Source organism: Amblyraja radiata, chromosome 10 (genome assembly GCF_010909765.2).
Source record: "Amblyraja radiata isolate CabotCenter1 chromosome 10, sAmbRad1.1.pri, whole genome shotgun sequence".
NCBI lineage: Eukaryota > Metazoa > Chordata > Chondrichthyes > Rajiformes > Rajidae > Amblyraja > Amblyraja radiata.
The window spans coordinates 56483403-56506502 of NC_045965.1; the positions used below are offsets into that span (position 1 = coordinate 56483403).

Consider the following 23100-nt stretch of genomic DNA (forward strand, 5'->3'; position numbering starts at 1 on the left):
CCTTCACACACGCCCACTATGGATTTAACCTTCAGACCTCATCACACCCTTCATCCAAACAGGAACCACTGAGCTGAACTCCAGAGGTGAGGTGAGAGAGACGTTGGTTTAGTTTAGTTTAGTTTATTGTCACATGTACCGAGGTACAGTGAAAAGCTTTTGCTGCGTGCTAACCAGTCGACCCATCCACAGTGTACAGATACATGATAAAGGGCTATAATATTTAGTGAAAGATAAAGTCCAGCAAAGTCTGATTAAAGATAGTCCGAGGGTCCCCAATATGGTAGGTAGTAGCTCAGGAGGACCACTCTCTAGTCGTTGATAGAATGATTCAGTTGCCTGATCACAGCGAGGAAGAAACTGTCCCTGAATCTGGAGATGTGCGTTTTCACACTTCTGTACCTCTCGCTTGTTCCCTCTCCATAGATGTTACTTGCCCTGCTGAGTATTTTCAATATGTTTCTGCTTTCATTTGAATTGGCTGCAATGTTTCCTATGTTGCAAATCATTAAAAACACTTTCTTGGTGTAAAGTAATTCGAACATTTTCAAAAGTGGCATAAAAGGCCTGATCCAAATGCAAGCCTGTTTCTTTTACGTGAAATAAAGGTTAATGACTATGCAGTAGCCATGATAGATGAACTCTACCCTCCCCCCCCCCCTGTCCTATTTGCTATAGTAAGCAATGCTAAAGCTTGTACCCACAATTGTGAGTGGGAATGGGATGGTTTAGGCTCCAGATTCTTTACTGTGATAAACCTTGACTGTCACGCATTTGTGTGTCATAAACTGTCATAAACCTGCAGCTCCAAGAGAATTTTCAACCATCACACTATCTATTGCAGGCGGCGCAGTGGTACAGCTGTTAGAGCGGCTGCCTCACAGCGCCAGAGACCCGGGTTCATTCCTGACCTCGGATGCAGTTTGTGTGGAGTTTGCACGTTCTCTCTGTAACCAAATGCATTTCCCCCAGTGCTCTGGTTTCCTCCCACAGACGTGCAGGTTTATAGGTTAATTGACCTCCGTATATTTCCCCTAGTGTGTAGGGAGCAGATGTGAAAGTGGGATAATATGGAACTCGTGTGAACGGGTGATCGATGGTCGGTGTGGACTCGGTGGGCTGACGGGCCTGTTTCCGTGCTGTATCTTTCAACCAATCAATCAATTAAAACATTTATTTAAGATAGATTTAAGGTTTATAGTGGTAATTAGAAAGCATCAAAATATAATAGATCGCTATAAAATTATGAATAAAATTCCAACTTCAACCACATTGGCTATTACCTAACACTTTGAGTTATAATTAGTTAACAGGATCACAGCTGAAGACCCAGAAACATTGCTCTGCTACACAAAAACGTTTCTCCAACACGTCCCCACCCCTCACAAACAGGCTCACACAGACACAGATGCATGCTGCATGTACACACATGCACACGCACGCATACACACATGCAACGCACACGTATATACACACAAATGTACACTCACACACTGATGCACACACTAATGGAGACATGCAGCAAAAAACATACAGACATGTTTAGAGGAGAAAAGCACATACGAAGAAACAGACATGCATGGAAACAAATATGTACTGTACACCGAGTCAGGCGTGTGTATATATATATATAATATATATATACATACATATACACACAACACACATGGCACGGTGGTGCAGCGGTTGAACTACTGCCTTACAGCGTCAGAGTCCCGGGTTCGATCCTGACTATGGGTGCGTGTCTGTACGGAGCTTGTACATTCTCCACGTGACGTGCGTGGGTTTTCTCCAAGATCTTTGGTTTCCTCCCACAGTCCAAAGACTTACGGGTTTGTAGGTTGATTGACTTGGTGTAAATTTAAATTGTCCCTAGTGTGTGTAGGGGAGTGTAAATGTGCGGGGATTGAATCCATTTTAGAATAAGTCTAACGTAACAAAATGTGGAAAAAGTGAAGGGGTCTGATTACTTTCTGAATACACTGTATACACACAGAAACATGCAGACACGCACAGAGAGAGATTCGCTGCACTTTGAGACCATCGCAAGATAAATGAAGCAAGTCAGCTAAGTACTCTACCGAAACGCTGAGACACTGTACCACATAGTTGGACATGAAATACATCACTGTTAAAATGTGCTTTTATTAACTGTCAGAGTTATTATATAACTGAGCATCTTCAAATGCAAAGTCAGTGCTTTTACAAAATCATTCTTTAAGGAGTTTGAGCCCAGAAACGCTTTGTCAGCGGGGAAGCGATGGTGACAGATGCTGAGTGTTGCACAGACTCACATCTGGGGTTTGGAAAGCTTTCTGATGTATTCAGTGCAAATACCCATGAACGGTTGCTGATTGAACTGCAAACCCTGCTCCCTCCTCTGCTCCCAGATATGCTGATGATGATTCCTTTAGTATAGTTTCACTCCTTCCTGCAGTATCAGGATTGCAACTGCAGAACTGCAGGGAATAGGAAGACCAAATGCTCCCTGAGACAGTCCTTTCATTGTCTCTCTTCTCCCCGTCGCTAATGGTTTACACCGCAATACAATGCAATAGCTTTCATAACTTCATAAATCATTCATAAGTTGTAGGAACAGAATTAGGCTATTCGGCCCATCAAGTCCACTCCGCTATTAAATCATGGCTGATATATCTGTCCCTCTCAATCCCATTCTCCTGCCTTCGCCCCATAACCCTTGACGCCATTACGAATTCACGGGTGACAAGGTGGCGCAGCGGTAGAGTTGCTGCCTGATAACGCTTGCAGTGCCAGAGACCTGGATTCAATGCCAACAATGGGTGCTGTCTGTACAGAGTTTGTATGTTCTCCCTGTGACCCCCGTTAATTGGCTTGGGTTTGCATACTTGGTATAAGCGTAAAGAAATTGTCCTTAGTGTGTGCAGGCTTGTGTTAACGTGCGGGGATCGCTGGTCGGTGCGGACTCAGTGGGCCGAAGGGCCTGTTTCCACGCTGTATCTCTGAACTAAACTAAACTAATTCTCTTTATATGAGTGCTAGCTGCAACAGCCCTGAAGGACAGGCTCTGAAATTTCTGATCAAAGAACTGATAGTGAGAGACAATTAATGATGAACAAATCATTATCACCATCCATTCGGGTCAACTCATGAGACAAGTGGAATGGAAATCTGAATATTGTACATTACACAGTCTGAGTTATACAGCCAGAACCGTGAACAATATTGCAGCCTAAACCACACACAACTCAAACTCTAAGATGGAATTGGGTAGAATTGCAAGCTTAGCTCTTCATAGATCACACTCTGAATGATATGATGTAACTTTGTATAACATGGAGGTGTTTAATAATTATCCCTCAACCCACACTGCTTAAATTAGCAATGTCACATAATTTTGAGATTTTAAAAATCAAGTCTTTAATTTATTCCATCAGATAAAGTACCAAAATAAGTTTAATTTGACACCTAATTCACTTTCATATCTTCAGTATTAAAAAAGTTATGGCCATTTTCATACTCGGAAATTGGCATCTATTTCTTTTCCCTATTGCTTTTTCATTGACTTAACACAAAAGCTGTGATCGAGAACATTTAAAGGCCGATAACTTTCTTAAAATTTAAGAGAACTGAAATAAATTTTCAGTTATTATAGATTGAAGCATTCTGAAACAAATATGAAACAATCTTACTTAGATGACTTGAAATTAAAGCATATAATTAGTTAGTTACCTAATTGTAGCTCATTACAAAATTCAATTACTAGATCTAAACATCTATCCATTTCTTAAGAATAGATTAACATTTTTAAATAGCCCAAGTGTCCAAATAACATTCACACAAGAATTCAGAATATAACATAATTTTTAAATCTCATTGTCATGGGTTTATAGGCGAAATGGAAGGAATTTAATGTTTAATACCTGTAAATTAATGGCCATTTAAATCAGCTTGCGAGTGGGATTTTCTGGAACGGGACCATTTGGAACGTTCAGGATGCGGTGAATTTATTCCCCATATCGGCAGCAAATACACTGCCGGTTCTTCGGGGGGGAAATCACCGTTTCGCAACTTAAAATGTGAATTTAATACATCTTAAGAAACACTTTTATACATAAAAATAAACTACTTTCTTTTACCTGGTCCTCCATAAAATCCGTCCCAGTTGTCGGCATTGACGGCTTCAGAAGCTGCTTTTAAGATCATTCCAGCGATTAACTTGTCGGGTGAATTTTTTTTTAAAGCACACAGAACGGCCGTAGGAACGATTCTTTAGCAAAATCTTGCACTCCAACAAATATAATTCAGGACCAGGTCGGGAAAAAAACCCGTTTTAACTCCGCCCCCCCCCCCCCCATAAACGCGCCAAAATCGCGCACACGGCCAGTGGCAGAATTACAGCGCAGCTGAAGGTAAGTTTTGTAACATACCTACTTAAATGGATTATCTGGTTATTATATTCCTCTGATGTTGGAGGAACCAAACTGTTCCGCATTCCCTGAGTTACAACAGTGATTCTTTCAGAAGTATTTCATGAACAATAAAATGCTTGTTGAAATCCCAACATTGTGATGGCCATTATATAAATGCAATTATTTGGTATATTATGAGCGTGGTTACTTCAGTGACATTCACTGCGCGTTCACTACCAAGGCGTTACTCAAGGGAAGCCATGGACCAGTGATGTTCACACCCGCCAGCAACGTTATCTTTGGGGCAGCACAGTGGTGTAGCAGTAGAGTTGCTGCCTTACACCGCCAGAGACCCGGGCTCGATCCTGACTATGGGTGCTGTCTGTACATAGTTTGTACATTCTCCCTGTGGCCGCATGGGTTTTCTCCAGATGCTTCATTTTCATCCCACGTTCCAAAGTTTGTAGGTTTATTGGCTTCGGCAAAAGTGTAAATTGTCCCTCGCATGTGCAGGATAGTACTAGTGTACGGGGTGATCGCTGGTCGGCGCAGATTCGGTAGGTAGAAGGACCTCTCCCCGTGCCGTATCGCCAACGTATAAAGTCTGCATCTGCAAAATAACACGCAGGATGCCATTTGCTGTCCGCATTTGTGTTTATTTAGGAAACAACATTTTTGTAACAGCAAAGCTCCCTGCTTTAACCAGACAGTAAAATATGAACCAGTGCAAGTGCACAGAGTGTGACGAGCAGTAGCATCAGAGCATCGCTGTGAGGCCAAGTTAATGTGAGATAATTGGGGAGAGTCAAGGCTTGGATCAACCTGATTTAGAACACATCAGCGTGGAGTCGTATAATAACCAGCCAACGATGTTCCTGATTTGGGACAGTTCACTGCTGCTGGATCCTGTGTGGTTTCAATTTGCAAATCAATATTGGCCATCAACATACACTGATGATCCAGCAAGAGAATGTCAGTCCAGCAACAATGGTGAAAACTACCGGCAAGAGGACCTTGAATTAGTGGGACCCAGTTTGCTATATTATAGCAAGAAAGGTATTATTGGCATGCGCAGGGTGGGATAATCCTTAAACTCCTTCAGATACATATGGTGCTTCCCTTTAGCCCAGACGGTCATCTGAAAGAAACCGATTAGGGTGAACAGTCCAACTGAAAGGCAACAGAAAAGAGAGTGTTAAATGAGAATTCTGTAGATGTCCTTGAAGAATGTTGTTACTACGCTTGCGATGATTGTTTTGTGTCAGTAACGTTACACCAGACTTACCTGGAAGACACTGCGTCATTATGGTGAAACCAATCCAAGACCCTACCTGGAGAAGGTGAACAGATTGAGAGGGTCAGACTGATTCATAAACGGTAGCCAGCTGAATAACTTGCTTTTAACTACAAGCGATAGATTCACACTTTAAATTTTACACGTACAAACATACGTTTACAAATTTGCACATTCACGTCAACAAGTTCAGGCTTGCGATAATGAAATAATAAAATGCAGATTACTAACCCACTCATTAGCATTTTAAAAAGCATTAAACACCACATATGCAGCTAAATAAAACTGATATCTGGAATAAAGAGACTCAGATCGTGACAGAAAGAAAATGAAGCAACACTATGATGTGGGAAAGAATGCCAGATGCTGGTTTACACCAAAGTTAGGCACAAAATACTGGAGTAACTCAGTGGGTCAAGCAGCATCCCCGGATGACATTTCGGGTCAAGATGCTTCAGACGAAGGATCTCAACCCGAAACGTCATCTAGGCAACACCATTGTTCCCTCTTCACTGGATATATAGTGGACACAAACTCTCACCCAAATAGAGGCATCAGGAGTCCGAGGTTCATGTGAGCATTTAGGAATTGGGTTTCTAACACCTGAAAGAGTCTATTGTGTGTCATCAGTATTTCTTTAAATGGAGGATTTGAAGTGTAAAGTGCTCACACTTTCACAGCTTTGAGCTCAGGCGGTGAGATCTTGATGTTACCAGCCCTGATGTGGTGGGTACATAGCAATACGACCCCGCACTGAATAGGGGAGGTTTGTTTTACCTCCAGCACTTCAGAGATAACACAACACTTGATAAAAGGTTAATGTCACCATCCCTGTAACAGTGGTGCTCATACACCAACCCACGTCATAGGGTCATAGAGTGATACAGCGTGCAAACAGACCCTTCAGCCCAACTTGCCACACCGGCCAACATTTCCCAGCTACACTAGTCCCACCTGCCTCCGTTTGGCCCATATTCCTCTAAAGCTGCACCTGCCTAACTGATTCTTAAATGTTGTGCTAATCTCTGCCACAACTGCCTCCTCTGGCAGCTCGTTCCATACACCCACCAGCCTTTGTGTGAAAAAGTTACCCCTCAGATTCCTATTTAATTTATTCCCCTTCACCTTAAACCTATGTCCTCTGGTACTGGATCCCCTACTCTGGACAAGAAACACTGTGCATCTATCCGATCTATTCTTCTCATGATTTTATACACCTCTACAAGATCATCCCTCATCCTCCTGAGCTCCAAGGAATAAAGTCCCAGCCTACTCAACCCCTCCCCACAGCTCAGACCCTCGAGTCCTGACAACATCTTCATAAACACTTACTTCCACGTACTTCAACCAAGAGGCCGAGAGACCTGCACAGCTGGTTACAAACACAAACTTGGCTGGAGATAAATCCCACCGAGTGTGTGTGAGCTCGGGGCATGGAACATACCTCGTACGTGTAGTTTGGACAGGAAACGAAGAAGAAAAGCCAGGTGAAAGGGTTCTTTGTCGGTTTAGGAATCTTCCGCATCTTGGATCCTGGGGATGGAATGGGCACACGCTGATCATGAGTGTCTCCAAACCACACGAGGACGCAGCTTACAACCCAACGGCACAAACATTCAATCCTACAATATTAGGTCACTAATATACTTACAACCCTCCCTCCACCTTCATTTCCCCATGCTGCTGTGCTATGACTTAATGACTCACAATTAATGGAAAATCAGTTAATGCCGGCTTACATGCAAGGAAACCAGCTTTATTTGTGAAAGTCTTCCGCTCCTGAGAGCTTTAAGGGCCTGTCCCACTTACGCGACCTTTACAGGCGACTGCCGCGACCCATGATAGGTCGTGAGAGGTCATGAGAGGTCTCCTATGGTTGTGAGAGGTCACCCGCGACATGTCGCCAGGGGTCGCCAATATGGTCGTGAGAGGTCTCCTATGGTTGTGAGAGGTCTCCAAAGAGTCGTAGCGTCTTTCTGGTCGTCTGTAAAGGTCGTGTAAGTGGGACAGGCCCTTAATATGACAGTGTTCTATCAAAAATACGGGTTCGTTTTCCTAAGAGGGTTTACAGTAAGGAATTGTTTACATACTGAATGACTATTAAAACACAAAGTACTTGCGCTGTAACACCAGGATAAGCGCTCAACCAACAAATCAATCAATCAATCAATCAGTTTTATTCATCACATACACATATAAGGGCAGTGAAATGAATTTGCCAGCAGCGGTACAATCAAAAAAGAACACACAATACATAATAAAAAAATGAACACAAACATCCAGCACAGCATTCATCACTGAGGTGGAAGGCACAAAGTACAGTCACTCTCCTCCATTATTCACCTGTGGTCGGGGCCATAAACCTCCGCAGTCGCCGCTACGGACAGCCTCTCGTCCGGATGGTCGAACACATGAAATCCAAGCCCAATGCCAAAGTGGTATCTAAACTACCTACACACACTTATGCTATAGGACAATAACTAACTTTATATTCAGTAATAAGCTATCTACATGTTGATAAACACACAAGCTGAATGTTTAACCAAGAAACACAATCTCAATGGCACATGAGAATGTAAAATACCTTTACAGAGTTACGCCATGGGACAACAACAAATAGGTGTGTAGATTACCAGTATATCATTGGGGTTATCAAATGGGCACCTCCCTTCACTGGTGTTTCATTGAGTTAGGCCCACAACACCAGTTATGCAAAGGTCATTGGCCTAACATTTTCTCAGTCTTTCTCCCCTCAATCTTTCACCCTAATGCCACCAAGCTTTCTACTGGGTAGAGTCAATTTACAGATCAAATGGAAGATTGACACAAGATGCTGGAGTAACTCAGTGGATCAGGCAGCATCTCCGCATAGAAGGAATGGGTGACATTTCAGGTCGAGACCCTTCTTCATTATTCAACTTTCATACTAGAACAAAGATCAGCCCAAATTCACTCATCAAGTGATGTAGATGGAGGAAGGAACTGCAGATGTTGGCTTATATTGAAGTTAGACACAAAATGCTGGAGTAACATAGAAACATAGAAAATAGGTGCAGGAGTAGGCCATTCGGCCCTTCGAGCCTGCACCACCATTCAATATGATCATGGCTGATCATCCAACTCAGTATCCTGTACCTGCCTTCTCTCCATATCCCCTGATCCCTTTAGCCACAAGGGCCACATCTAACTCCCTCTTAAATATAGCCAATGAACTGGCCTCAACTACCTTCTGTGGCAGAGAATTCCACAGATTCACCACTCTCTGTGTGAAAAATATTTTCCTCATCTCGGTCCTAAAAGATTTCCTCCTTATCCTTAAACTGTGACCCCTTGATCTGGACTTCCCCAACATCGGGAACAATCTTCCTGCATCTAGCCTGTCCAACCCCTTAAGAATTTTGTAAGTTTCTATAAGATCCCCCCTCAATCTTCTAAATTCTAGCGAGTACATGCCGAGTCTATCCAGTCTTTCTTCATATGAAAGTCCTGACATCCCAGGAATCAGTCTGGTGAACCTTCTCTGAACTCCCTCTATGGCAAGAATGTCTTTCCTCAGATTAGGAGACCAAACCTGTAAGCAATACTCCAGGTGTGGTCTCACCAAGACCCTGTACAACTGCAGTAGAACCTCCCTGCTCCTATACTCAACTCGGCAGGTCAGGTAACATCTCTGGAGAGAAGGAATGATGACGCTTTGGGTCGAGACCCTTCTTCAGAAGGCCTGAAGAAAAGTCCCGACCCGAAACGCCACCCATCATTTCTCTCCAGAGTTGTTGCCTGTCTCAATGCATTTTGTGTCTATCTGCAGTAGGTAGATGATGCTGCTGCATGAAGGCATTCAATGGCTGTGCTCTGAATTGCCATCCACTCCGCACTGATGGGGTGAGAGAAAGGGCCCTCAACCAAACAGCTCCAGAACCAAAGTCCTCTACCAGCACCTCTTTAATCTGCGCTCCTTACAGGGAAACACACCGACAGTGGTGGGTGACAGGTAGAAAGGTAACAGGACTGTGTGATGGTACTTACCCTCTGAACGCAGGTTCCTCAGCGTTATATGGATTGAGAAATTACCCAGCTCGCACACCTACAACAATGCACAAAAGGATATGTTAAGAAACTGCTCATCCTCTGCGATGTACCGTGCTCATGTTTCCTTACAACACAGTCAGAGGCTGAGGTTGAAAAGCAAGCTGCTGGAGGAACACAGTGGGTCAGGCGGCAGCTGTGGAGGGAAATGGACAGACAAGGTTTCAGATCGGGGACCCTTCTTCAGACATTCTGAAATGTCGTCTGTCCATTTCCCTCCGCAGTTGCTACCCGGCCCATTGAGTTCCTCCAGCAGATTGTTTTTTTTACTCAAGACTCTAGCACCTGCCGTCTCTTATGTCTCCGTAGTAGGAGGCTATTCGGCCCGTTGCGTCTGTACTGACTCTTGGAACAATCCCATTCAAACCCCATGTTTATTTACACCTCCCGTATTCTCTCTCATAGGCCCATTAACTTCATCCTGATTCTCCCGCCAATTACCCTACCAGCCGCATGTCATTGAGATGCAGAGGAGTCCGGAGCATCCGGAGAATGCCACACGGTCACAGGGAGAGTGTGCAAACTGCACGCTGGTGTATGGTTTGGTTTATTTTTTGTCACATGCACTGAGATACAGTGGGAAACTTTGTTCGCATGCTATCCAGTCAAACCACGAGGACCATCAAGCCCCTATACCAGTACAACAAGCAGTGCAACGGGAAAAATACCAGAGTGCCGAATATAACACTAGGACATTGGTCACAGAGAAGGCGCAGTGTAAGGGCCGCAATACCGCTGGGTTGTAAGCTGCCCAAGCAAAATATGAGGTGCTGTTCCTCCAATCTGCCTGTGCCTTCACTCTGATAGTGGTGGAGGCCCAGGACAGAAAAATCAGCATGGGAATGGTAAGAGGAGTTAACATTCTTTTCGCAGCCGGGAGATCGTGTAGGCCAAAAGCATTCCTTCAGTCTGAAACATAGAAACATAGAAACTAGGTGCAGGAGTAGGCCATTCGGCCCTTCGAGCCTGCACCGCCATTCAATATGATCATGGCTGATCATCCAACTCAGTATCCTGTACCTGCCTTCTCTCCATACCCCCTGATCCCTTTAGCCACAAGGGCCACATCTAACTCCCTCTTAAATATAGCCAATGAACTGGCCTCAACTACCTTCTGTGGCAGAGAATTCCAGAGATTCACCACTCTCTGTGTGAAAAATGTTTTCCTCATCTTGGTCCTAAAAGATTTCCCCCTTATCCTTAAGCTGTGACCCCTTGTTCTGGGATTCCCCAACATCGGGAACAATCTTGCTGCATCTAGCCTGTCCAACCCCTTAAGAATTTTGTACGTTTCTATAAGATCCCCCCTCAATCTTCTAAATTCTAGCGAGTACAGGCCGAGTCTATCAAGTCTTTCTTCATATGAAAGTCCTGACATCCCAGGAATCAGTCTGGTGAACCTTCTCTGTACTCCCTCTATGGCAAGAATGTCTTTCCTCAGATTAGGAGACCAAAACTGTACGCAATACTCCAGGTGTAGTCTCACCAAGACCCTGTACAACTGCAGTAGAACCTCCCTGCTCCTATACTCAAATCCTTTTGCTATGAATGCTAACATACCATTCGCTTTCTTCACTGCCTGCTGCACCTGCATGCCTACTTTTAATGACTGGTGTACCATGACACCCAGGTCTCGTTGCATCTCCCCTTTTCCTAATCGGCCACCATTCAGATAATAGTCTACTTTCCTGTTTTTGCCGCCAAAGTGGATAACCTCACATTTATCCACATTATACTGCATCTGCCATGCATTTGCCCACTCACCCAGCCTATCCAAGTCACCTTGCAGCCTCCTAGCATCCTCCTCACAGCTAACACTGCCCCCCAGCTTCGTGTCATCCGCAAACTTGGAGATATTACATTCAATTCCCTCATCCAAATCATTAATATATATTGTAAATAGCTGGGGTCCCAGCACTGAGCCTTGCGGTACCCCACTAGTCACTGCCTGCCATTGTGAAAAGCACCCGTTTACTCCTACCCTTTGCTTCCTGTCTGCCAGCCAGTTCTCTGTCCACATCAATATTGAACCCCCAATACCGTGTGCTTTAAGTTTGTATACTATTCTGAGGAAGGATTCCCACCCTGAAACGTCACCTATTCCTTCTCTCCAGAGATGCTGCCTGACCCTCTGAGTTACTCCAGCATTTTGTGTCTTTATCTTCCCACAACAGATAAGCTGAGCTCTGTCACAGCCAGACGTGGACAGTGGAACTCAACTCAAGTATAATCCGAAACTCTCCTTGAAAATAATGCAACTTCTTTTCCCAGTTTCTGTGGGAATCCCTGGTCCTTGGCCGCTCAGAATGGAGAAGGGCCAAGCGGGGATCACAATGTCCTCATCAGCTTCCCACAGAACTGAAATTAAGAAAGCCATCCTCTATCACCGCACTGAGTGAGGGGAGGGTACCCAGGCTGCAGAAGACCAAGTTTAATCAGACAATTTTTGTTATCATAGACAATATACAATAGACAATAGGTGCAGGAGTAGGCCATGCGGCCCTCCGAGCCAGCACCGCCATTCACTGTGATCATGGCTGATCATCCAGAATCAGTACCCCCATTCCTGCCTTCTCCCCATATCCCTTGACTCGGCTATCTTTAAGAGCTCTATCTAACTGTCTCTTGAAAGCATCCAGAGAATTGGCCTCCGCTGCCTTCGGAGGCAGAGAATTCCACAGATAATCACCTTACATCCGATGACAATAAAGGAATCCTAATTCTAATTCTAATTCTGACACTATTGGTTACCTTGGAGACGCAAGAGACTGCAGATGATGTGATCTTAGGTAAAGGACAAAGTGCTGGCGGAATTCAGCAGTTCAGGCAACATCTGATTGAAGTAAGGCCCCAACCCGAGATATTGTCTGCCCATTTCCCTCCATGGGTCAATGTGTACGTTCCTCCAGAGTTTTGGGTTTTTTTTACTATTAATTATCATTGTGATTACATAACGTAAATTCTAACCACCTGTAGAAGATAGGATCTCCTTGCTCTACAGGCGGCCAATTTCATACCTCTGAATGGAACCTGAATGGAAATGCAGTCAAACATTGTATGTTGCCAGATAGCATGACCTACCACAAAGGTACCTAGTGCCAGATTGACTTGTTGGTCACCATAAACTGTGAAAATAAACAAAAGAAAATTAGGACCAAACCTAGATTTGAATGGATTAGAATTAGTGTTGGGGAAGACATGAAGAGCAAGGATTGGTAGGAGAGTGAACAGGGGTAATGCCTCCAGCGCCTTCATGGTCAGCTGCAGGAGGCCTCCGCCCCCGGGACACAAAGATGGCTGGGCGAGGAGCGGAGATGGACGTTGATTTGTGGGAGGGAGGTCCTGCATGAGCACGGGGCGTACCAGGATCGGGCACTGCTCCAGTAGACCGGGCGCGCGGGAGGACGGGACTTCGGACTTGTGGAAATGGCGCCAAAAGAATTCCGCGGTGCAGTCTCACAAGTGACAAATAACGGACCATTGAACCACTGGTACGTGGATCCTGTGACAGAAGTAAGTAAAGTGATGAGAGGCATAGATAGCGTAGGCAGTCCGAATCTTTTTCCGAGCATGTACGTGTCAAGGACTAAAGATCAGAGTTTTAAAGTGAGAGTGGCAATATATAACGGAGATGTGCGGGGCAGGTTTTTCTTACACAGGGGATGGTGGATGTCTGAAACATGCTGCTGCAAGTGGTGGTAGAGGCAGGTAGGAGAGTGGTTTTTGTAGAGGCTTTGGGACAGGCACATGGATGTGCAAGGAATGGAGGGATACGGATCATGAGAGGGCAGAGGAGATTAGTTTATCATGCTCGGCATTGGACATTGTTCACCATCCTGCTCCTGTGCTGCGCTGATCTATGTTCGATGTTAATATCCTGTTACTTACAGGGAGGTGTGTAGAGTGGATGGTTGATGAAATAAGCCAGCCACGCTGTAAAGCCCCAATAATAGAAACAGTTCTGTAGAGGCAAAGGATGTGAGTCAAGTAACAGGCAGCAAGTGGGCACCTGAATGCAGTCAACTTTCTCACAAACTGGTGTTCCTGTTCACAAAGTCCTTTGATCCAGCTTTATCTTCAATTAAGTGGATTTAAGAGTTTTTGATTTTACATTTCTGCTACAGAGGTTGTGAATAAGCCAACCATCTATCCAGCACATCCATGTAAAACAAATTTCTTATCTTCCATCGTGATTTTTTGTTAATATAACATCGGTGAGAGTATTGAGTTTAGAAGTTGGGAGGTCATGTTGTAGTTATACTGTGTAAGATGTTGGTGAGGCCACATTTAGATGCCTTTTAACACTGCAAAGTGGCGACAGTTGGAGTAATTTGTTCAGTTTTGGCCACCCAGCCATAGGGAAGAATGTTAGAAACATAGAAAATAGGTGCAGGAGTAGGCCATTCGGCCCTTCGAGCCTGCACCGCCATTCAATATGATTATGGCTGATCATCCAACTCAGTATCCAATAGAAGATTTACAAGGATGGTGTCAAGGCTCGCGGGCTTGAGTTAGAGGGAGAGGTTGAGCAGGCTGGGAGCGCAGGAGTATGAGGGGTGAAATTATAGAGGTGAACAAAATCATGACAAGAATAGACCGGGTAAATGCACAGTCTTTTGTCCAGAGTAGGGCAATCGAGAACCAGAGGACATTGGTTTAAGGTGAGGGGGAAAGAACTTGAGGGGTAACTTTTTTACACGAAGAATAGTGGGTGTATGGAACAAGCTGCTTGAGGAGGTAGTTGAGGCAGGTACTATCGCAATATTTAAGAAGCATATTGACTGGTGCATGGATAGGATAGGTTTAGAGGAATATGGGCCAATTGAGGCAGGTGGGACTAGAGTAGATGTGCTTACCTTAATGGTGTTGCGAAGAGGCATTGTGCCGTGAGAAAATCGATGCACAAACAGCGTTTCGATCAGTCGTTTGACATAGTGGAAAGAATGGCAAAAGCCAGCCAGGCTGGAAGAGACAAGGAACACTGCAATGTGAGCATGGGGCAGGGATATCCCACAGCGACAGCACAATAACTTGCTCATGTCCACATCTTCACATGGTGCAGAGCTGAGGAGTCTACTTGCTCTGATCTACAGACAGTGCTGATAATAGGTCAATGACCTGAGCTGCAGGGGGAGGAGGAGAAGATTGGGGAGTGTGGGTGCTGGGATGAGGATGGTTGGTGTGGTGAGATCTAGCTGAGAGGGAGAGTTTACTTTAGCGATACAACATGGAAACAGGCCCTTCGGCCTACTGAGTCCAATCCGACCATCGATCATTGGACTTTAGACTTTAGAGACACAGCGCGAAAACAGGCCCTTCGGCCCATCAAGTCCGTGCCGACCGACAATCACCCGTAAACTAGTTCTATCCTACACACTGGGGACATTTTACAGAAGCCAATTAACCTCCAACCCTGCATGTATGTGGAATGTGGGAGGAAAGCGGAGCACCAGGAGGTAACCGACGCGGTCACGGGGAGAAGGTACAAACTCCCTACAGACAGCACCCATAGTCAGGATCGAACCCGGGTCTCTGGCGCTGTAGGGCAGCAACTCTGCCACTGCGCCACCATGCTGCCCATGAGAGGGTGGGGAATGCCATGCTAAACTGTGACAAGTTCTCAAACCTAAAGGCAACTTGTCTTCAGGATGTAACAGTTTCCTCTATTCAACAATCCCAAGACTAGTGTCGTCGAGCCTTCCTTAGAATCCGAGGTGATCACACACTGAGACATAGAAACGCTGTGGGCTCCAGGCGTCCCGTGGACTTACTGCACAACGGCATGAGGACTGGTGCTGAATTCATGCTCTTCCTCGTAGATAAAAGGCAGGCGGGAATAGAAGAGCAGGTAGATGAAGAGAGGGCCTGCATACTCCGTCAGGAACACCTACAATCAAAGCACAAAGGGCAGGTCATTGTTAGCTTCAGCTGGACCGGGCAATAGGATACGCACGATGCAATGGGCTACAGATGGGGTATGGAGGAGTGAGGAATGCCATCGGAGAGCCAGGAGGGCCGTCGGTAGCTCCCGGCGAGCGCCGCAGAGCCGTCCAAGAGATGGAGCCGGCGGCAGGCAGCCGGAGACGGGCCTGTGGTGAGGGTCGGAGTTCAGACTAGGATGTGCCGGCGTGAACAAAGGGGGACTGGGCATGGCGGGGGGGGAGGGGGGCTGCCACCAATAAATATCCATGGCGACTCTTTGCGTACTCTCCACTCTTGCGTACTTTGCTAAGCTAAGAGTTTCACTGTGACATGTCACGTGTGATAATAAATGTGTGGTTCTTAACTAGTCCCACCTGCCTGCACTTGGCCCATACCCCTCCAAACATGTCCTATTCATGCACCTGAATTATTTCTAATTACTTCTTAAACATTTCAATACTCCCAGCCTCAACTATCTCCTCTGGCAGCTTGTTCCATACACCCACCACCCTTTGTGTGAAAATGTTACCGCTAAGATTCTTATTCAATCTTTCCCCCTTCGCCTTAAACCCACGTATGTCCTCTGGTTCTCAATTCCCCTGCTCTGAGCAAGAGTGCGTCTACCCGATCTACTCCTCCTATGAATTTCTACGCCTGTCTGTGATGTATTTATACGTGGAGCTCTTGTGCCTGTCTCGCTGAGGAATCGGGCAAAGTTATGACAGTGTTATGTCCCAGGTACTGTCAGGCAGACTCCACCGGAGTGAGTTTTCCCTGATTCTCAATCCTGCTTTGCCAAAGGGTCGGGACCTCTCCAACCACAATCCCACCTCATTCCACTCTCATTCGCCGCCAAACCAATTCCTCCTGTTATGTGAGTTTTCTTCATTGCAATTAACTTTCAGAAGTTTCACCTTCAGTATATGAGCATAATCACTGTAGCTTTCCTCTTTTCTCCCCAGGCACTAGCTGCACATTCTGGGCCAAGAATGGCCCTTAAGCTCAATGTATTTCCATTCAAGATTCAAGAGATTCAAGATGAGTTTATTGTCACATGTACCAAGGTACAGTGAAATTCGAGTCACCATACGGCCACACCAAGTGTAAAGCAGTAAGACACACAGCCATATAAAATAACATTCCTCTTTGTGATGGAAGGTAATAAAATCCAATCTCTCCCTTTCTTCTCCGCGATCATGGCCATCAAAGCTCCCGCAGCCGGCGATCCGAGGCCTTTGAGTCGGGGTGATGAAACTCCCATATCAGGACGGATGAAACTCACCACAGCCTGGAGCCCCGACTCAGTCTCTAACCATGGACCGCGATGTTTAGACCAGGCTCCAAGTTGTTAAAGTCCTCTGGGCCGCCCGCGGCTGGAGCTCTCCACAGCCGATGCCTGGTGAGCGGATCGCAGCTCCACGATGGTAAGTCCGCACCGCACCTGCGTTGAAGCGCCCGGGTCAGTCTCCGTGATAGGCCGCGCCACTCCACGATGTTAGGCCGCAATGGGGGACGGAGGTGCGACACGGAAAAATATCGCATCTCCGTCAAGGTAAGAGATTGAAAAAAGTTTCCCCCAAAGCTCACCCCCCCACACAAAACAAACCGAGAAACACTAAAACATACTTTTAACGCTTACTTAAAATAACAAAACAGACAGACAAGACGGTTGGCTAGGCAGCCATCGTCGTCGCCCCCTGGTATGCATGAATGTTGCTTGATTATTCTTCATATGGTGGGGTTTTACTCTTGCTCGAGACTTATTTAATTCATGAGAGACGGAGCCCCATCTTCTGTAGCCCTGGCCTCGTGGGGAGAATCGGAAGGTCTGGTGATGACATGTTCTCAAGCTTTAGAAGTATCAGTAGCATATACTGTATTTCAGAAGATACAGAATACCAGAGGATATTAAAGCTTGTAAAGCACCTACCACCAGACACCGCCACAGCTTCTTCCCCTCTGTTATCAGACTTCTGAACAGTCCTCCAATACATTGCAGTGTAGTCCTGGTCTCCCAACCTGCTTCATCGCGGACATTGGACTTCATCTCAGAAACTCTACACTACTGCAAAACTACAGTCTGCAATCTGATATTGTTCTCTTTGCTCTACCTGCTGCGTTTGTGTGTGGCTTGATGGTACTTAAGTATAGTATTATCCGATTTAATAGGGTAGCTTGTAAACGAAAGCTTTTCACTGTATCTTGGTACAGGTGACAATAATAATAATTCCAAAACCCTTATGACACCGCCTGTCCCTTTTGCCGGCCGGAAGATAGTCTGTGTACCACGTGTATATGGAGTGTGTGAGGCTGCAGCCCCAGTTCCATTATCTAAAGGGGCTGCTCCTTGCCTTCTGGCTGCACTTCACACCCACCGTCCTCATCTTTGGTCACCCTGTGCGTAGGGGAGAGGGTAGGGCCGAAGATGTCCTGGTTGGGTTGCTCCTGGGCCTGGACAAGCTGGCCATCCGCGGGTCACGGCGCCAGGCGGAAGAGGGCTCTGCCCGAGCCGGCTGCCTGCCCCTTTTCCGGGGTTACGTCTGCCCCAGGTGGTATGAGAGAGGGACTATCCGGGGGCACCCTTGGGAATTTCCGGGACCGCTGGGCACCGCGGGGTGTTGAACGCATCCTTGACAAGGATTGTAACATAATTGTATAGTAGTTTATTTAGTATATTTGTTTGTCTTGTAATATGGTGGTGGGTTCTGTTTTGTTTTTATTGTGTTGTATATAATGTTTTAATATCTGAATAAGTATTTTTGATTAAAAAATAAAAATATATAAAAAACTACCCATATGACCCAGAATAATGACAGCGCAGACATCGTAGTGGAAATGTCCTGTTTGTGTACTGCACTGCTCTATATTCTCTATATGTTGTTCATTGACACCACTGTGCCTTTCTGCCCAACGTCACGTTACTGGCCACCGGTCTCGAGCAGGGATTTCTCCGATCCCCAGAGGAGGCAGTGGGACTCACCGTAGTCCAGCCAACCTGGGAGCCAAGGTCTTTGAAGTAGAAGGTTGCGGTGGTGCCGACCGGGAGCGTTTGCAACACTTCGTCATCCCTGACGCATTTTCCCTCTGAGGAAGAAATGAACAGCACAGTGACAGACCCTGTTTGGGGCTTGCAATACAAAAGCATCCGTTCAGAAGGAACCTCAAGTCCAGAGCAGAAACCGTGGAACCCAAACCAACCACAAACCCCCCCACACTTATTGTAAAAGTTACAAAAACAGAAAAGCACACAAATACTCGGCTGGTGAAATGAAACCGACCGCAGATGATGAGAAACAATTGTTATTGCAGATTTTCAGCGTTTGTAATGTTTTTGTCTTGCAATTGCCATAATGTTTAGTTTAGTTTAGAGATACAGCGTGGAAACACCGGATCTGCACCAACCGCCGATCCCCGCATCCTAACACTATCCTACACCAGGGACAATTTTTACTATGCCAAGATAATTAACCTACAAACCTAATGATGATAGTGACAGGGTGCTGTTCTGTTTCAATGAGGATGTCTTCCATTATCTTCAGTGTTTTAATGTTTTAGTGGTGGGTTGTTCTTTATACTGGCGCAGTGTCTGAGATGTCTGTGCTTTGCCCCAACACAGTGAATGGTGGATTGACCAGTCCCTCAGTCAGTGTTAGTTTCAGCTCCGTGAATCAGACTGCCACGTCCACTGGTTGCCCAACAGGCCACCACAAGCTGTCCCCTTCGGCAGTGGCATTGCTGACATTCCAGGACTATCAAGGTGGATAAACAGAGTGTGTTAACTATAAGTCAGTCAGGCACCACATTCAATCCCCTCCTCCTCCCGTCGGTTTGGAAAAGGAGACCAGATTCTTGACCCGGCTCAATGAAGTAAATGGAGTGCAAGTGACAGGGAGGTTGCCATGGTCTTCAAGTCGGGACAATCTAATAAATGCGGACGCGGTTGGGACTCCGAAAATATGGCTGTGTCTCCAGGATTTGTTTTTATGTTCAAGTGGTGATTGTGTCTGCAACATTCCCCCCACTTAAAATAAACTCGATTCACCTAAAAAAGTTTGGAACACAGCCCTGCGCAAACATCGCCGACAATCAGCGTCACCAGTCACGGGATAGGCAGCCCCCGGATAGAGTGGATGTGGAGAGTATGTTTCCATGAGTGGGATAGTCTAGGACCAGAGGTTACAGTCTCACAATTAAAGTATGTTGTTTTAGGAAGGAGATGAGGAGGAATTAATTTTGTCAGAGGGCGGTGGACCTGTGGGATTCATTGCCACAGAAGGCTGTGGAGGCCAAGTCAATGGATATTTTTTAAGGCAGAGATAGATAGATTCTTGATTAGTACAGGTGTCACAGGTTATGGGGAGGAGGCAGGAGAATGGGGTTGGTTGGGAGAGATAGATTATCCATGATTGAATGCTGGAGTAGACGCGATGGGCCGAATAGCCAAATACTGCTCCTATTACTTATGAACTTATGAGCACACCATAGAAGAAGGCCATTTGGCCCATTCAGCTTCTACTGGCTCTTTTAAATAGCAATGCAGGTAGTTCAGCTCTCCTTCCCTTTCCCTGCAATGTTTTTTCTGTTCAGCCATATCCTCAGTTCTCTTTCAAATTGTGGTATTAAATGTTGCCGAAGTAATGTGAGACTGGAATAGACAAGTACTTTGTAGCTCTTCCCCAATCTGCACATGCATTCCTTCAGTCCAGTTCCTGACTCGGGGGAATCCTATGTCACTCAATGATGTAAGTTCCTATTGGAAAATTAAAACTTTAAATCAACACAGATATCACTACTTCTCCTCCTGAATACCAGATTATGCCATTGCATGGGAGCTTGCTCTGACCTCGTTGTTGCCTGCATGTAGCAGTGCCCACACAGCCATCAGCCATCATTAGAAACATAGAAACATAAAAAATAGGTGCAAGAGGAGGCCATTCGGCCCTTCGAACCAGCACCGCCATTCATTGTGATCATGGCTGATCATCCACAATCAGTAACCCGTGCCTGCCTTCTCCCCGTATCCCTTGATTCCGCTAGCCCCTAGAGCTCTATCTAACTCTCTTTTAAATCCATCCAGTGAATTGGCCTCTACTCCCTTCTGAGGCAGAGAATTCCACAAATTTACAACTGGATGAAATGATTTTTTCTCATCTCAGTTTAAATGGCCTCCCCTTTATTCTTAGACTGTGGCCCTGGTTCTGGACTCCCCCAACACTGGGAACATTTTTCCTGCATCTAGCTTGTCCAGTCCTTTCATAATGTTATATGTTTCTATAAGATCCCTTCTCATCCTTCTAAATTCCAGTGATACAAGCCCAGTCTTTCCAATCTTTCCTCATATGACAGTGGGGTGGAAGATTGCAAACTTCTCGTGGTCCGCCCTGTTTCGACTAAAGCAATCAACCTGGCGTGCACAATCAAATAAGATCAAATAGAACAAGTTGTCCTGCAACTTTAGGCTGTGCACGCCATACGCAAGAAGTTATATGACAATCCCACCATCCTGGGATTAACCTACTGAATTTATGCAGAACTGCCTCTATAGCAAGGATGTCCTTCCTCAAATTAGGAGACTTAAACTGCACACAATACTCAAGATGTGGTCTCACCAGGGCCCTGTACAACTGCAGAAGGACCTCTTTACTACTATACTTAAATTCTCTCATCATGTTGGCCAACATGCCATTAGCTTTCTTCACTGCCTGCTGTACCTGCATGTTTACTTTCAGTGACTGGTGTACAAGGACACACAGGTCTCGTTGCACTTCCCTTTTTCCTAATCAGACACCATTGAGATAATAATCTGCCTCCTTGTTCTTGCCGTCAAAGTGGATAACCTCACATTTATCTACATTATACTGCATCTGCCCACTCACTCAACCTGTCCAAGTCACCCTGCAACCTCCTAGTATGCTCTTCGCAGTTCACGCTGCCACCCAGCTTTGTGTCATCTGCAAATTTTCTAGTGTTTTAATCTCATCGTCTAAATCACTAATATACAGTTTATTGTAAATAGTTGCGGCCCCAGCACCGGGCCTTGCGGCACTCCACTCGCCACTGCCTGCCATTCGGACAGGGACCCGTTTATTCCTACTCTTTGTTTCTTGTCTGCCAACCAATTCTCTATCCTTGTCAATATCCTACCCCCAATACCATGTGCTCTAATTTTGCCCACAAATCTCCTGTGTGGGACCTTATCAAAGGCTTTCTGAAAGTCCAGATATACTACATCCACTGGCTCTCCTTCATCCATTTCACTTGTGACATCCTCAAAAAATTCCAGAAGATTAGTCTCTCTCACTCCTTTGTTGAAACGTGGAATAACATTAGCTACCCTCCAATCCACAGGAACTGATCCTGAATCTGTAGAACATTGGAAAATGATCACCTATGTGGCCATGATTTCTAGAGCCACCTCCTTGAGTACCCTGGGATGCAGACCATCAGGCCCTGGGGATTTATCAGCCTTCAGTCCCATCAGTCTACCCAATACTATTTCTCGCCTAATGCAAATTTCTTTCAGCTCCTCTGTCTCCCTAGATCCTCTGTCCTCTGGTGCATCTGGGAGATTGTTTATGTCTTCCTTAGTGAAGACAGAATCAAAGTACCTGTTCAACTCTTCTGCCATTTCCTTGTTCCCCATAATAATTTCATCCGTTTCTGCCTTCAAGGGACCCACATTTGACTTTACTCATCTTTTTCTCTTAACATACCTAAAGAAGCTTTTACTATCCTTCATTATATTCTTGGCCAGTTTACCCTCGTACTTCGTCTTTTCTCCCCGTATTGCCCTTTTTGTTACCTTCTGTTGTCCTTTGAAAGTTTCCCAATCCTCTGGTTTCCTGCTACTCTTTGCTATGTTATACACCTTTTCTTTTAATTTTATTCCATCCCTAACATCTCTTGTCAGCCACGGTTACCTCTTACCCCCCTTGGAATCTTTCTTCCTCTTTGGAATGAAATGATCCTGCATCTTCTGGATCATGCCCAGAAATTCCTGCCATTGTTGTTCCACCGTCATTCATGCTAGGATCCTTTTCCCGTCAACCTTGGCCAGCTCCTCTCTCATGCCTTCATAGTCCCCTTTGTTTAACTGCAACGCTGACACTTCTGATTTAACCTTCTCCCTCTCAAATTGCAGATTAAAACTTATCATATTATGGTCACTACCTACTTTACCTTGAGTTCCCTTATTAAATCTGGTTCATTAGATCACACTAAATCCAGAATTGCCTTCTCGCTGGTAGGCTCCAATACAAGCTGCTCTAAGAATCTATCTCGGATACACTCTACAAACTCCCTTTCTTGGGGTCCAGAACCACCCTGATTTTCCCAGTGTACCTGCATACAGAAATCTCCCATAACCACAGTGGCATTACCTTTGTTACATGCCAATTTTAACTCCTG

At 45.4% G+C, this 23100-nt stretch overlaps 1 protein-coding gene across 2 annotated transcripts in view; it reads right to left on the reverse strand.

The window, feature by feature from the left end:
- Window positions 1-5026: 5026 nt before the first annotated feature.
- LOC116977977 (very-long-chain enoyl-CoA reductase-like) overlaps window positions 5027-23100 on the reverse strand; it is an 84754-nt gene continuing 66680 nt past the window's right edge. For both annotated transcript variants that reach the window (XM_033028919.1, XM_033028918.1), the window contains 9 exons: window positions 18674-18777; window positions 15543-15658; window positions 14628-14733; window positions 13660-13732; window positions 12853-12896; window positions 9712-9769; window positions 7130-7218; window positions 5677-5722; window positions 5027-5561 (listed from right to left, as the gene is read on the reverse strand). In XM_033028919.1, the coding sequence (XP_032884810.1) occupies window positions 5434-5561; window positions 5677-5722; window positions 7130-7218; window positions 9712-9769; window positions 12853-12896; window positions 13660-13732; window positions 14628-14733; window positions 15543-15658; window positions 18674-18777 (764 nt within the window). In that variant the 3' untranslated portion in view covers window positions 5027-5433. The remainder of the gene's footprint in view (window positions 5562-5676; window positions 5723-7129; window positions 7219-9711; window positions 9770-12852; window positions 12897-13659; window positions 13733-14627; window positions 14734-15542; window positions 15659-18673; window positions 18778-23100) is intronic.